Source organism: Pelophylax lessonae, assembly GCF_965119305.1.
Source record: "Pelophylax lessonae genome assembly, chromosome: 9".
In the NCBI taxonomy this organism is placed as follows: Eukaryota; Metazoa; Chordata; class Amphibia; order Anura; family Ranidae; genus Pelophylax; species Pelophylax lessonae.
The window spans coordinates 95,491,688-95,504,961 of NC_138776.1; the positions used below are offsets into that span (position 1 = coordinate 95,491,688).

Below are 13,274 nucleotides of genomic sequence, written 5' to 3' on the forward strand. Positions count from 1 at the left end.
TGTCCCAAGGACCAACCTTCTATCCTGCTTTACCGTCGCTGGCTTTGATGGCTTGGCTGTTGAATGCCAGGTGCTGATGGATAGAGATTTATCTGAGCTGGTAAATCCAACACCGTTAAAAGCTAGGAAATCTACATCTAGGAAGATCTATCATTGTACGTGAAAGATGTAAATTGCGTGGTGTGAGTCTCTTGAGGTTCACCCTTGCTCTTTGTCGGTGGCTCGGATCTTGACCTTCCTTCAACGGGGGGTTGAACAGAAATTGGCCTTGAGTACCATCAAGGGCCAGGTGTCGGATTTGGAGGTCTTCTAGCGACCCTTGGCCACACACTCCCTGGTGCAAACCTTTCTTCAGGGAGTCCGACATTTGGTTCCTCCAGTGCGGTTTACTCTGTCTCAGAAAGGGGCTTTTTTGGTGGCTATCATCTCTGCACGCAGGGTGTAGGAACTGGCAGTGTTATCCTATTGTTCACCTTACTTGGTGACAGAGATAAGGTGAATGTAGACATTGTGTTACAGTCCCAGTGCCCCAGGCCTAAATATCCAAAGGAAATTCAAAGGAAATTAACTTGCAAGCCTTGGATGTGGTCTGGGCAATTAGGGTGTACCTGGCAGCTACGGAAACTTTTAGGAAGTCTGACTCACTATTTGTGCTCACGGATGGTCCTCGGACAGGGTTGTCGCTTCCTCTGCGACCATTTGCAGATGGATCAGACAAACGTTTATTCAGGCCTATGCCATCAGGAGTCAGGTTCTTCCTTTCCCTGTTAAGGCACACTCTACTTGGGCACTTAGTGCCTCCTTGGCCTTCCGTCATCAGGCGTCAGTGACGCAGGTTTGCAAGGCAGACACCTGGTTGTTGGTGCACACTTTCACACAGTTATGTAAAGTGGATGTGTTTAAAGAGGATGCTTTTTTTGGCCGCAAGGTTTTGCAGGCTGCGGTTTAGAGGACTTGATTCTCTTTGAAGGCTGTATTGTTTTTTTTCAGGAGGGCTCCAGTTGTTTTGGTTGAGCTCCTGTTGCCTGATTGACTACTGTTTGGCCTTGGGAATTTTTTCGCTTTTCTGACCCCTTATGTTTAACACTGCTGTGGGACGTCCCAACGGTTTTTATGAAGATCTGAAGCTGTGTCCATCAATGAATGAAAGAGAAAATGGGGTTTTTGACTTGGTGCCGGTTCCATTGGTGCGATGCGGGAACCCTGCGAATCCACTGCGGGTTCCCGCATCGCACCCGACTCGCAGGCATTCCACACTGCCAAATGCGAACTGCTGGGGGTGTCAATACAAAGTTGACAACCCCAGATTAGTTTGCATATTGCAGTGCGAACTGTCAATTCAGGCAGGAATCAGAATGTGAACACCCATGCGATCTGATTCTAGTGCGGACCAAAAAAAAGGGTCCTGTGCGACTTTGGTCCGAATGCCATTGCGAATTCAGCCATGCAATCTGCATGCCTGAATTTGCATCGCACAGACATCACATGTGATTTGCACCGCAGTGCAGTGTGAATCACATGCAATGTCTGACCGCTCATATATGTGACCTGGTACTTACCGTAAAATCCATTTCTCTGATGTTCATTGACAGACGCAGCACCCACCCCTCTGTTGAATTGTAATTTTCTGACACAGCTTATAACAATATCTGCTTGTACCTATAGCAGAGAGAGGGAGTATACCCCCTGGGACTGCCCATAGGCTTAGCCAGATTCTTTTTCTGCTTAGTGTCCTACTCCTGTAGGGGACAGTATACCCCAAGGGTTATGAAAATCAGAAGCTGTGTCCATCAATGAACATCAGAGAAATGGATAACGGTAAGTCAAAATCCCATTATTTTATTTCTGATTTCCAAGAACATGCACTATATTGCCAAAGATATTGGGACGCCTGCCTTTACACACACACAAACTTTAATAGCATCCTGGCCTTAGTCTGTAGGGTTCAATATTGAGTTGGCCCGCCCTTTGCATTTATAACAGCTTTAACTCTTCTGGGAAGGCTGTCCACAAGGTTTAGGAGTGTGTCTATGGGAATGTTTGACCATTATTCCAAAAGCGCATTTGTGAGGTCAGGCACTGATGTTGGACAAGAAGGCCTGGCTAACAGTCTCCGTTCAAGGTGTTCTTTTGGGTTGAGGTCAGGCCAGTCAAGCTCCTCTACCACAAACTTGCTTATCTATGTCTTTATGGATGTTGCTTTGTGCACTGGTCCAAATCATTTGGTGGAGGGGGGATTATGGTGTGGGGTTGTTTTTCAGGAGTTGGGCTTGGCCCCTTAGTTCCAGTGAAGGGAAGTCTTAAGGCATCAGTATACCAAGGCATTTTGGACAATTTAATGCTCCCAACTTTGTGGGAACAGTTTAGGGATGGCCCCTTTCTGTTTCAACATAACAGCGCACCAGTGCACAAAGCAAGGTCCATAAAGGCATGGATGAGCGAGTTTTGGGTGGAGAAACTGAGTCCTGACCTTAAACCGATAGAAAACCTTTGGGATGAATTAGAGTGAAGACTTCGAGCCAGGCCTTCTCGTCCAAGATTAGTGACGGACCTCACAAATGCGCTTCTGGAAGAATGGTCAAACATTCCCATAGACACACTCCCAAACCTTGTGGACAGCCTTCCCAGAAGAGTTTAAGCTGTTATAGCTGCAAAGGTTGCACCAACTCAATACTGAACCCTATGTACGAAGACGATGCCATTAAAGTTCATGTGCGTGTAAACGCAGGCGTCCCAATACTTTTGACAATGTAGTGTATGTTTGGTTCACATTTTATTGCATGACTTAAAAGGAAAGTTGGCAAGTGTTAAAGTGGTTGTAAACCCTTACAAATACCCAGTGAATTGACTGGTTTTAGGTGATACAAAGATATGAAACAAAGCCTCCTACATTAGATGTATCTGTTTATCTGCAGTCTTCTCCTCTCTACAGCTGTTCAAAGTTGAGAATATATAAGCTTGTCTGAACTGTCAGAAAAAGGGGGCAAAAAATTGGCAGAACCCTAGCACTGCCTTTCATAAGGCGGACTTTACTGGCACGACCAAGAGACCAAATAGTAAAAAAAATTGTAAATTTTATTATTCAATACTTATTCTTTTAAAAAAAAAGGACAAAACACATATATCGACATATAGAAAATATTTCAACAATAAACATATGACAAGAACATCACAATATACAGAATATAAAACCAGTGAAACAGGACATGTGAAAAAGAACTGGAACAAAGGACACTTGCTCCTGGTGGGGAGACAGGGATGATCCTATATCCCCCACTTGGTTACCACGAGGTGACCCCGTTCCAGTGACAGAAATTTGATACAGCCAATGGGTCGACACGTTTCGCAGACCTTAGCTTTATCAAGACCAGGCTGTAGATCAGTCTTTGTTTCTGTTAAATATGAAAAAACATATATCAAAACCATATAACAATTACACAAACAAAGAAACATTTCTTGTTGTGTTCAAATAGATTGTGGACTTACAAATTTGTCATTTGAGAACACGTGCATGGGGCAAATTTCACAGACCCACCGGGGGAGCCATTGTCATCATGGATATCAACCAGATCATTTCCTGAATAACATATATATTTTTTTTTTATTTATTTATTTTTATTCAAAAAGAAGGGGGGGGGGGCTGCTAGACGGGTGTGTATGAGGTCAAAGAAATATATTGCAATCTAGGGACCATCTGCAGGACAAAAAGGGTTTACATCATTGTAGCCATATGTAGCCACATCAAGAGCAATATATCAAACAGTACATGTATATAAAATACGTCATATGCTGTACCTGTATTAGGGTCAACCTGCCATAGGCACTCATCTATGAGCATCCCATCCAAAGGGATACAGAGATGCAACCAAAGAAATGTATATCTCCTGTGCTCATACACCTTAAAATGAATATATAAAAAAAGGGATCAACCTGAGTTCACAGGGTCCCTAAAGATTAAGGGCAGTAAACGGAAAACAAAAAAAAGACAGAAAACACACTTTTTGTCTGTACCTCTTTCAGGAAAAATGTATCATCCATTAGGACATTAGCATGTCCTGTTGAAGCTGCACTTAGGGCATACAAAGATCTCAATATAGCCTGTGTGAATTAGGGGATGGATGTCACCTGAGTGCAGCAGCTGAGTATTGAGAGACATTAGGACTGATTGCGGTTGCCAGAAAACACTATCAGACAACAAAATGGCCGACCAGCCGAAAAAACCAAGCCTCGTTTTTCATTTGTATCGATTTCAGCTCGAATCCACATAGAGGGCAGGAGTGCAGCACATGCTCCCGCTTCCTCTCACATTGAACAAATCCCTGTAGTAGGAGGCGGGAATGGATTACCTACACAGGATCCGCCCCCCAGTCGTGTCTCCCAATGAGAAAAGAGGAAACGTACTCTCTATGTGGTCACCGCTGACAAAAAGAAAAAAAAAAACTACAGTACATCCTCCAGCCCGGAAGGGCAGCCTACAACACTCACCCCCATAGAAAATCCAAAAATTGGGAAAATAGGCATAAGGTCCATAAATCATAACAGGCTTCTCCCCCGGTGAATCCGGACGCACCCCATACATATGCCCAATGACCATACATGCATTCACTTGTCCAATAGTTGTTACATATTATTCAAAAATAGACACTAGATTAAATACAGTTATATATCAAATACAAACAATTTTTTTCAGCGAGCAATATATACCCATATAGCTTTTTATTCAGCAATATATTATTGCAACCAAGGCGATCCCTAACAAAAAAAAAAACACGCAAGCCCCAACATACATATTAGTATACAGTCACGACCGCACACAAAGATACGACTTGTAGCTCATGGCCTCATTTAGGCCAGGGGCCACAGTCGTTTGTAACAGAAATATCCACCTCAGAAAAAGGGCGTGGAGAGCTGAAGTTATACTATGCAAAGCTCATTGAGGAGAGCTCTGAGAGCTAATTGGAAGGACAGAACGCACAGGAATAGAGTGGAGGCTGTCAGTCAGCTGGTGATCCGGCCCCTATGACCATTTTTCTCTTGGTTTCAGGAAAACTTGTCAGACATGATTCATGCTAATAGCAAAGGAACAAAGCAGCAGACAGAAATAAACTTATTGTTCTTAAATGAAACAAATACACACTATATAGAGGAATATGCTTTGTTCAAATTTCATGTCTGAGGTTGACAACCACTTTAAAGTTAAAAAACATACTATTTGCACTATATAATTAGCTACAGAGAGTAAAACTAAGTAAAAAGGTATAAAAGAGAAGGCCACCAATGCCTGTTTGTTATTAATGCACACTAAGCGACTTAAGCTAGTCCTACACTTGGATTTTCGAAAAAATATAAAAGATTGCTGCATGCTGTACAGCGTGGATGGATGAATCTCCTGCTTTGCCTTTTGTTGTCAGAATACCTGAACAATGGGCGCATCTGATTGGATGCAGCTGCGGTTCAGCTGACCATTTTCTATCTGGCTCCTTCAAAATTTCAGTCACAGGATGTTGGGTTGGATGGGAGCAACTGGACCACCAACTAATTAAATAGTTCATCAGTTAATTCAAACCGTGTATGGCCAGATTCCATTTCTATGCCATGTCATTGGAGTTATATTTATGAGATCTATCTACTGTATACTAGAGTTCCTAACCCCACCCGTGTGTCCCACCCAGTATGAGGGGTCCCAGTTTGTTCTGGATAATGAATGTGCCAAAAAAAACAAACTACCTGCTTGACTGATAAAAGACCAGGGTGAGGGGCAGAGCTAGCAGTTTTGGAGAGGTGATCTTCAGGTCTTGCTGACGTTTTTTAAGACACCAGTTTCTAAGTGGTCATATTTATCCTCTCTTCACTCCTTAGGCTGGCCATAGACGGTGCAAATTTCTTTCCTGTAACCACAGGTTGCAGGAAAGGAATTCACACGATTCCCCCATCAACACAGACTATGTTGACAGGGGAATCCCTCCTGCCAAGCAATTGTTTTCTCCCGGGAGGGACAGCTTCTGACAGTTATAGCTAGCGGCTATAGCAGCCACTTGCAACCATCGCAAGCAAATTCGGCAGGCTGGTTGTACTCAAGTTGATTGAGTGATCGATCAGCTTGGTACATTCAGACTCCCCATTAATGGTTCAAAACTCATCCAGTTCCTGCTGAACCGGCCGAGATTCAAACCTTCTATGGCTAGCCTTAGTGAGTCACTGACCACGAACAAGTATGCAGGTTTGATGTACTGATACATATCTGACTGCATTGTTTGTTTCGTATTAATGACTAAGTAAGTAAAGATATAAGGACTAGTTTGATAGACCTAAAGCTTGCACCTTAACATAGCTACTCTGACAGTTTGCCTTTAAGGCTTTACATTGTGTGCAGTGACCTTCATTCTTTTCTGCACTGAATGAACTGCAAGGGCAAATATGTACATGGAAATTGCATTCGAAATGAACAGGCTGAAATCACCCTGCACTAAACTGCATGTGGATTGCACAGGAACTCGCGGCGCGATCCTGTGTGATACATGCAGTTCCTAATAGGAAGGGGCTGTTACAAGAAAAATCCCGGTTTACCAATTTTAATCTGCACATATTGGATAATTGAAGTGTACCTACAAACACTATATTGTGTAAACATTCTCAAATGCTTTAATAAATCAGTCTTGAAATTTCAGCACGGGTCTGCTGTTGATACCATATATAATGGAGCTGCTTTGAAAAACTGGAGCACTGATCGTAGTAGCCAAAGTCCAGACATCATTGTCATAGTTCACATAGAAAAGTGAAATGAGCAATCATTATGGTTATTGGCCCCTTTATTCCAGTTTTTCTAATCCTTTCTGTTATCTGTTCAGAGGTCATAAACTGGTTCCTGGAATCAAAAATCTGCTGCAGGTAATTGTTCATAACCTGTTGGCCATGTGTGTTTAATTAGCTTTTCTGTGTTTTCCTGCCAGAAGTGGATGCCTTCAGCTCATGTCAGATGTCAGAGAAGATTCTTCTGAGGCTGCTCAAACATCCCAACGTCATCCAGGAACTAAAATTTGATGACAGGATCAAGAAGTCTCCTGAATACTACCTCTACCAGCGCAATAAGCCGGTGGATTACTTTGTGCTTGTTTTACAGGTCAGGCTGGATGCAGGGCGCTTTACACTCTAACATTTTTGCCATACGTTGGATGCTTTAACTAAATTATTTACTGGATTGTGTGTGTGTGTGTGTGTATGTGTGTGTATATATGTCTGTACATTATTTTTCTCTTTCGTTCATTGATGGATACAGCTCCATCAGAAAGGAAAAAAAGCTATTCAGTCGAAAGGATTGCATGAGGACTCGAGGGCATACAATGCGATTAGAGGATAAGCGTTTTAAACTCAGACAACGCAGGGGGTTCTTTACTGTTAGGGCTACAGGATTGTGGAATTCTCTACCACAAGAGGTGGTTTCTGCGGGAAGTATGGTTGCTTTCAAAAGACTCTTGGACGTACATCTCAATGATCAGAACATTCAGGGGTATGAGAGATGATTACGGCCACACACACCTACACAGGTTGAACTGGATGGACTATTGTTTTTATTCAACCTCAACTACTATGTAACTATGTAACTCCTTATCTTCTTGACCATTGGGTTATGCTGCCTCCTACAGGAGTAGGACACTAGGCAGGAAAAAGCTGGACTACGCCTAAGGTTCAGTCCCAGGGGGTATACTCCCACTCTCAGCTATAGGCACTCAGTTTTTTTCCCCTGCCTAGTCAGGAGTAAGGACCTTGTTTTTTGCTGGGATCTCTGGCCTCGGCCTGAATTGCAGCGTTCCTCCTGGCCAACAGCCCCCCTTTTTTGATGGAGCGGTGCTCTGTCAGGAGCAGTGCCCACCCTGTTCCTGGTATAATAAGTAGCTGTCCTCTTTCCCTGGAGGGTTTTGGGGTGGACATGGGCCACTCCCTAGGACAGTGGGACCCTCCGGTTCCCCTCCTTCTCCCCAGCCCCTCTAAAATTTTGGTGCTGACTGTGGGTCTTTCGGCCCCCCCTTCTCCCTGGGTGAGGTTATGAGCTGGCTTTTGCCACAGGCTCTTAAGGGGGGCTTCTTGGAGTTGCTGCTTGCCAGGTTTTTCCTGGTGCACAACGAGGGGGTTGAGCAGGGTTCCTTACCACCCTGGGGGTTGGTGACCAGGGCAGGGGTGTCCCCTGAGCTCCCTGCTGCAGTTGTTGGGCTGGGGGAGCAGATGGTTTAGCATCTGCGGGTCCGCACCTCACGCGGCCATATCCAGCCAAAAATGTAGGCCACTGCTTTGCGGCCTACTGGTCAGGAGCTATGTGGGGCAGCCTACTAGGCCATGCGGCCAGCTTGGCGCCTCCCTTGGAAGGGGTGGCGCTGTGGGGGTGGTTTATTTTTGATGGCAGCCATGGGCACCTGCCCCTTTTTAGCGCTGTGGGACCATCAGGGTGCCCTGCCTGCGCATCCACGTCTCGGCGGGCGGCCCCCTTTTAAGGGGGCTATTTCCTATTATGCATACCTCTATGGAGGGACTCGGGGAGCAACCCCCTTGTTTTTTTGAGGGATCAAGTAGGTGCTCCATTCGCGGGCCCTTGCTTGGCATCCCCTTTGCGGGATCGCAGTCGGCGGCCCTTCCCTGATTATGTTTTCTGGGTGAGCTTAGTATATAGCGCCTCCCCTGCCTCATCTGCCGCTGAATCTGTTTCGGCTGCCCCGGACGCAAGTCACCCTACTGGGTCTGCGTCCACGCACCCTGAATGCTCAGATAGTGAGGATGATCCTCTGCTTCTCTAGCGCGCTTAAAAAGGCGCTGACGGATGCACTGATTGTGTCAGTACGTGAAACTTTAAAATGGAGGATGTGGCTGATGCTGCATTGGATGGGCCGTTCCCTTTTGGCGCCCACAGACCCTCCAAAGTGGCGAAGGTGTTCCCCTTTTCCGCTTACTATGACAACATTGTCACAAAACAGTGGGATTGTCCAAAACGCACTCTTATGGTCCCTAAGCGTTTTTGCTATGCAGTATCCTTATGAGAATTCCTTGCTTAAAAAGTGGATGGTCACACCTGTAGTGGACTCACCGGTTATCAGGTTAAAAAAAGCTACCTTAATTCCGGTTGAGGAGTCCCCGGCCTTTAAAGATCTGGCTGATAGGAGGGCGGAGGCTTTGGCCCGCCATATGTTCACTGTGGCTGGGTTGGCACTTAGGCCGGTATTTACTATTGCCCTGGTGTCGCAAATTCTGAACGAGTGGGCTAAACCCTTACGCTGGGACCTGGAGGGGAAACGACTTCCCCTGCCTTTGCGGAGCTGGCCAATCAGTTGGTCCAGGGGCTACAGTTTATCTGTGATGCCTCTTTGGATCCGGCTCCTTTGATTCTAGGCTGTCTGTATCAGCATTGGTCCTTCAGCGTGTTGTCTGGCTGAAATGCTGGTCTGCAGACCAGACTTCTAAGAAGGCCTTATCTGATCTCCCCCTTGTAAGGGGTTGCCTTTTTGGAGTTTCCTTGGATGACATCTTTAAGAGCCTCATAGGGGGAGAAGAGTAGGCTTCCAAGGGCAAGGGAAGCCGTCTTAGACGTGGGCCATTCTTCTCAGCTCAAAAGAGGCTTTTTCATCCATCAGAGTCTCAAGACAAGGGATCAAAGCCCTTCAGGGCCTCCCAGAGATCCTGGTCTGGCAAGCAACAAGATGGCTCTTCCAGACCTGCAGACAAGGCTTCCTCTGCATGAAGTCGCCCTCACCCGTATCTGGGGTGGAGGGACGTCTTCGCTGGTTACCGGATCCGTGGACCTCCCTGGTACAGGACAAGTGGGCCACATAGTCATTCTGTTCTTTCCTTCCAACCTGCACTTGTCCCCAGATCACATACGGGGTTACTTTGGGGCAGTGCAAGACTTGTTACTTCAGGGGGTGATTGTTCCAGTTCCATACTGGCCCTGCCAGTCTTGATACGCCGATCTTGTATGGCTGGTCGCCGATGTTCCTTGGAGACTTCCTATCAGGGAGGGTCTGCTGTCCCAGGGGCCAATCTTCCATCCTGCTTTACAGTTGCTGGCTTTAATGGCTTGGCTGTTGAAAGCCAGGTGCTGAAGGATAGAGGTTTGTCTGAATCTGTGATTCCTACGTGGTTAAAGGCTAGAAAATCTACCTCTAGGAAGATCCTATATACTGTGTATGAGGCTGGTAAACATGGTTTATCAAAAGCCCCAAATGCTGATAAAATTCTTTGGTATCTAGCAGTAAGAGTAGATGTACCATAATTATCAGCGGCAGCTATATCATCATGTTTGATTGTAAAGTCTGATAAGAATTTATAAAGATTTTCTCTAAATGTAACCTTTGGACAATAGTTATCACCGATTAGATACATAAACTCCCACAATGTGTATCTGGCCTTTTACTGGCCATTCTTAGTTCTCAGTTAAAGGGTAACTCCACTTTCGTGGGGGGGGGATAGCAGATAAAGAAAAAATAATGTAGCATATACAATTGCGAAACAAGTTATGTTGTAATTGAATGTTATTAAAATTACCTTTCCTTTTCAATCTGCAGCTCTGTAATATTCTGAAAATGCAATAAGGCTACCCGGAGGTGTTCTTTACACAGTATGTGTACAGAACGCCCCCCCCGAAGAAACATAATTTCCTGCTTGTGTGATTTTGCTCACCAATTTCCCCAGAACTCTACCCTAAGATACAAGTCAGATTTCAGGCATCCCTTACAACAAAAATGTAATTTTTGATGAGATACTTTCAATAGGAAATCACAGCTAAAGGGATGCAGGCCCAGCAGCTTTCCTCATTAGAGCCCTGCAGGTGCACAGCAGTTTGATAATTATGAAACCACTCTCATTAGACTCACTTTCCCACATGGATACAGACAAACACACAGGGATTTCTTCAGAATAACAAACAGAATCTGCAACATTTGTTAAAATCCTTGTAATGTACATAGATCACCCAGAGGGGAATGTTTTTTTTTTTTTTCTCAACAAAAGTGGAGTTACGTTTTACCAAAATATACATACTGCTGTGCTCAGGTCTGCGCCATCTTCTGACTGTCACAACGCTGAATTCAGGTAATCATGCTGAAAACCGTTTTTGGTGTTCAGTTCTAGTTTGCAAGTATTCGGTTACTGAAAATTGGATATGTTTGTGACTGCTGCATCTGACCGTTTGAGGGGTTTTAAAGCTGAACTTTTGGCAAAGGCTGAATACACATTTGGCATGTATACTGTATATGCAAATTACTTATAAGGATTTGGTATTCTATTTAGCCAGCCTTGTGATCCAGACACCCCTTCTAGGCAGTTTAGCCAGGCTCTGCAGGAAACCATTACAGCATGGTCCAGAACCTGTCTCAGGCAGTAACTGGACAAAAAAGGAGCAACTAGCACACAGTTATCCCCCCACCATGAGTATTTTCCCTGTAAACCGTAGAATGGTTATCATTTAAAAATGGTGTCTCTCCCTCTCCAGAGTGCTTTTTTTGCAAGGGATTACATGAGCTGATATGAAATTGACCTGTACTTTGCAAATACAGGTTCATCTAAAACCTGACCCTATATAGAACTTCCTTTCTCTATTCCCTCCCAGCATTCTGTTTTTCAGCAGCATCAAAATCAATCTAGTTGGTGCTTTTGTACAACCTTCTCCCTGAACCCATGCATCCAGCTTTTGTATTTGAGTGTGTGACCTCAGCCAGCCCCATGACAAGAAGTGCTGGGTATTCAAATTCATCTGTAGTTGTATAATGAAGCTCTATCATTGCTTGGAATGGTTTTAGTTATGCACATGAAAGAGAATTGCTTAATATATAACCTTTACAGTGTATGTTTATGATTGGAAAATGTTCCTGGGTTTGCTTTGTAATTATTAATAAATAGCTGCTCATATTTGCCTATATATGCTTTCCTCTTCATACAGTGTATACTAAGCAGGATCTCTCTGATTGAAAACAGTGGACTCTCTGATGCTCCTAGGTAGACATATTGACACACGTAATCTAGACAGCCGCCTAGGCTGCTTTAGACTTTGGATTACACAAGAAGGCCATATTTGCAGGAAAATTTCTTTACTTGAAATGTCAAGTGGTAAATCTGACCTGTGCTCTATTGATTCAGGTTAAGTGTACATTTCAGTGGCAACCTATGTGGCTCATGTTCAAAGTTAAAAAAGCTATAAATAATAAGAAAATAGCTTTAAAAAAAATATAAAAATGAAGGAACACTATCATCATTTAAATGTTACAAAGAATATAACAACATTTGTAAAAGGAAGTCAAGGTTGCAAACATTTAAAACGAATGACAGATTGCAAAAGATAGTAGGACAAACCCCCAAAAGTTCTTCAAATATGTTAATAGTAAAAAGGTCAGGTCTGAACATGTAGACCCTTTACAAAATAATCTAGAGTAGGTGACTGGGGACAAAGAGGAGGCACATTTATTAAATACCTTCTATGTGAAGAAGCACAATGGAATAGACCCACGTGTTATAAAAGAATAGAGCTCTGTCATTTTAAAGCCATTGTTTCTAATTTTTATGACATCTTTAATGACTGGAATAGTGCCACTGGATTGGCGTAAGGCCAACGTGGTGCCTAAATTTAAAAAGGGATCGTCTTTACCAAGTAACTATAGACCTGTTAATTTAACATCTATATTTGGGAAGATACTGGAGAGTTTCATAAAAGACCATATAGATGAGTTCTTGCTAGAAAAAAATATTTTAAGCAACAGACAGCATGGATTCATGAAAGACAGAAGTTATAAGAAAAATCTGACTTTTTAAGGAGGTACGCAAAACCTTAGACAAAGGTGTGGCTGTGGATATTGTATACTTGGATTTAGCAAAAGCATTTTACACATTTCTTCACACACAGCTAATGCGTAGGGTAAAGTCTACAGGCTTGGAAAAATCGGTTTGTAAATGGATAGAAAACTGTCCTGAAAGACTGTATTCAAAAAGTAATGGTTATTAATTAATCTTCTGAATGGTCCAAGGTTATCAGTGGTGTGCCCCAAGGTTCAGTATTTATAAATGATATAGGATCTGGGATTGAATGTATTATTTCAATGTTTGCAGATGACACCAAGCAATGCAATGAAATAATGTCCTTACAGGATGTCTCCAACTTACAAGCCGACCTCGATGCACTGTTTAATTGGGCAACTGTGTGGCAAATGAGGTTTAATATTGAAAAATGTAAAGTTATGCACTTGGAGGCTAAAAGCATGTATGCATTATATATACTAGGAGAAAAACAGCTGGGTGAGGCA

General features: G+C 43.6%; 1 protein-coding gene across 3 annotated transcripts in view; it reads left to right on the forward strand.

Moving 5' to 3' along the window:
* CNNM2 (cyclin and CBS domain divalent metal cation transport mediator 2) overlaps positions 1-13,274 on the forward strand; it is a 269,756-nt gene that overhangs the window by 216,655 nt on the left and 39,827 nt on the right. For all 3 annotated transcript variants that reach the window (XM_082268396.1, XM_082268397.1, XM_082268395.1), the window contains one exon: positions 6,951-7,120. In XM_082268396.1, coding sequence (XP_082124522.1) covers positions 6,951-7,120 — 170 coding nt within the window. The remainder of the gene's footprint in view (positions 1-6,950; positions 7,121-13,274) is intronic.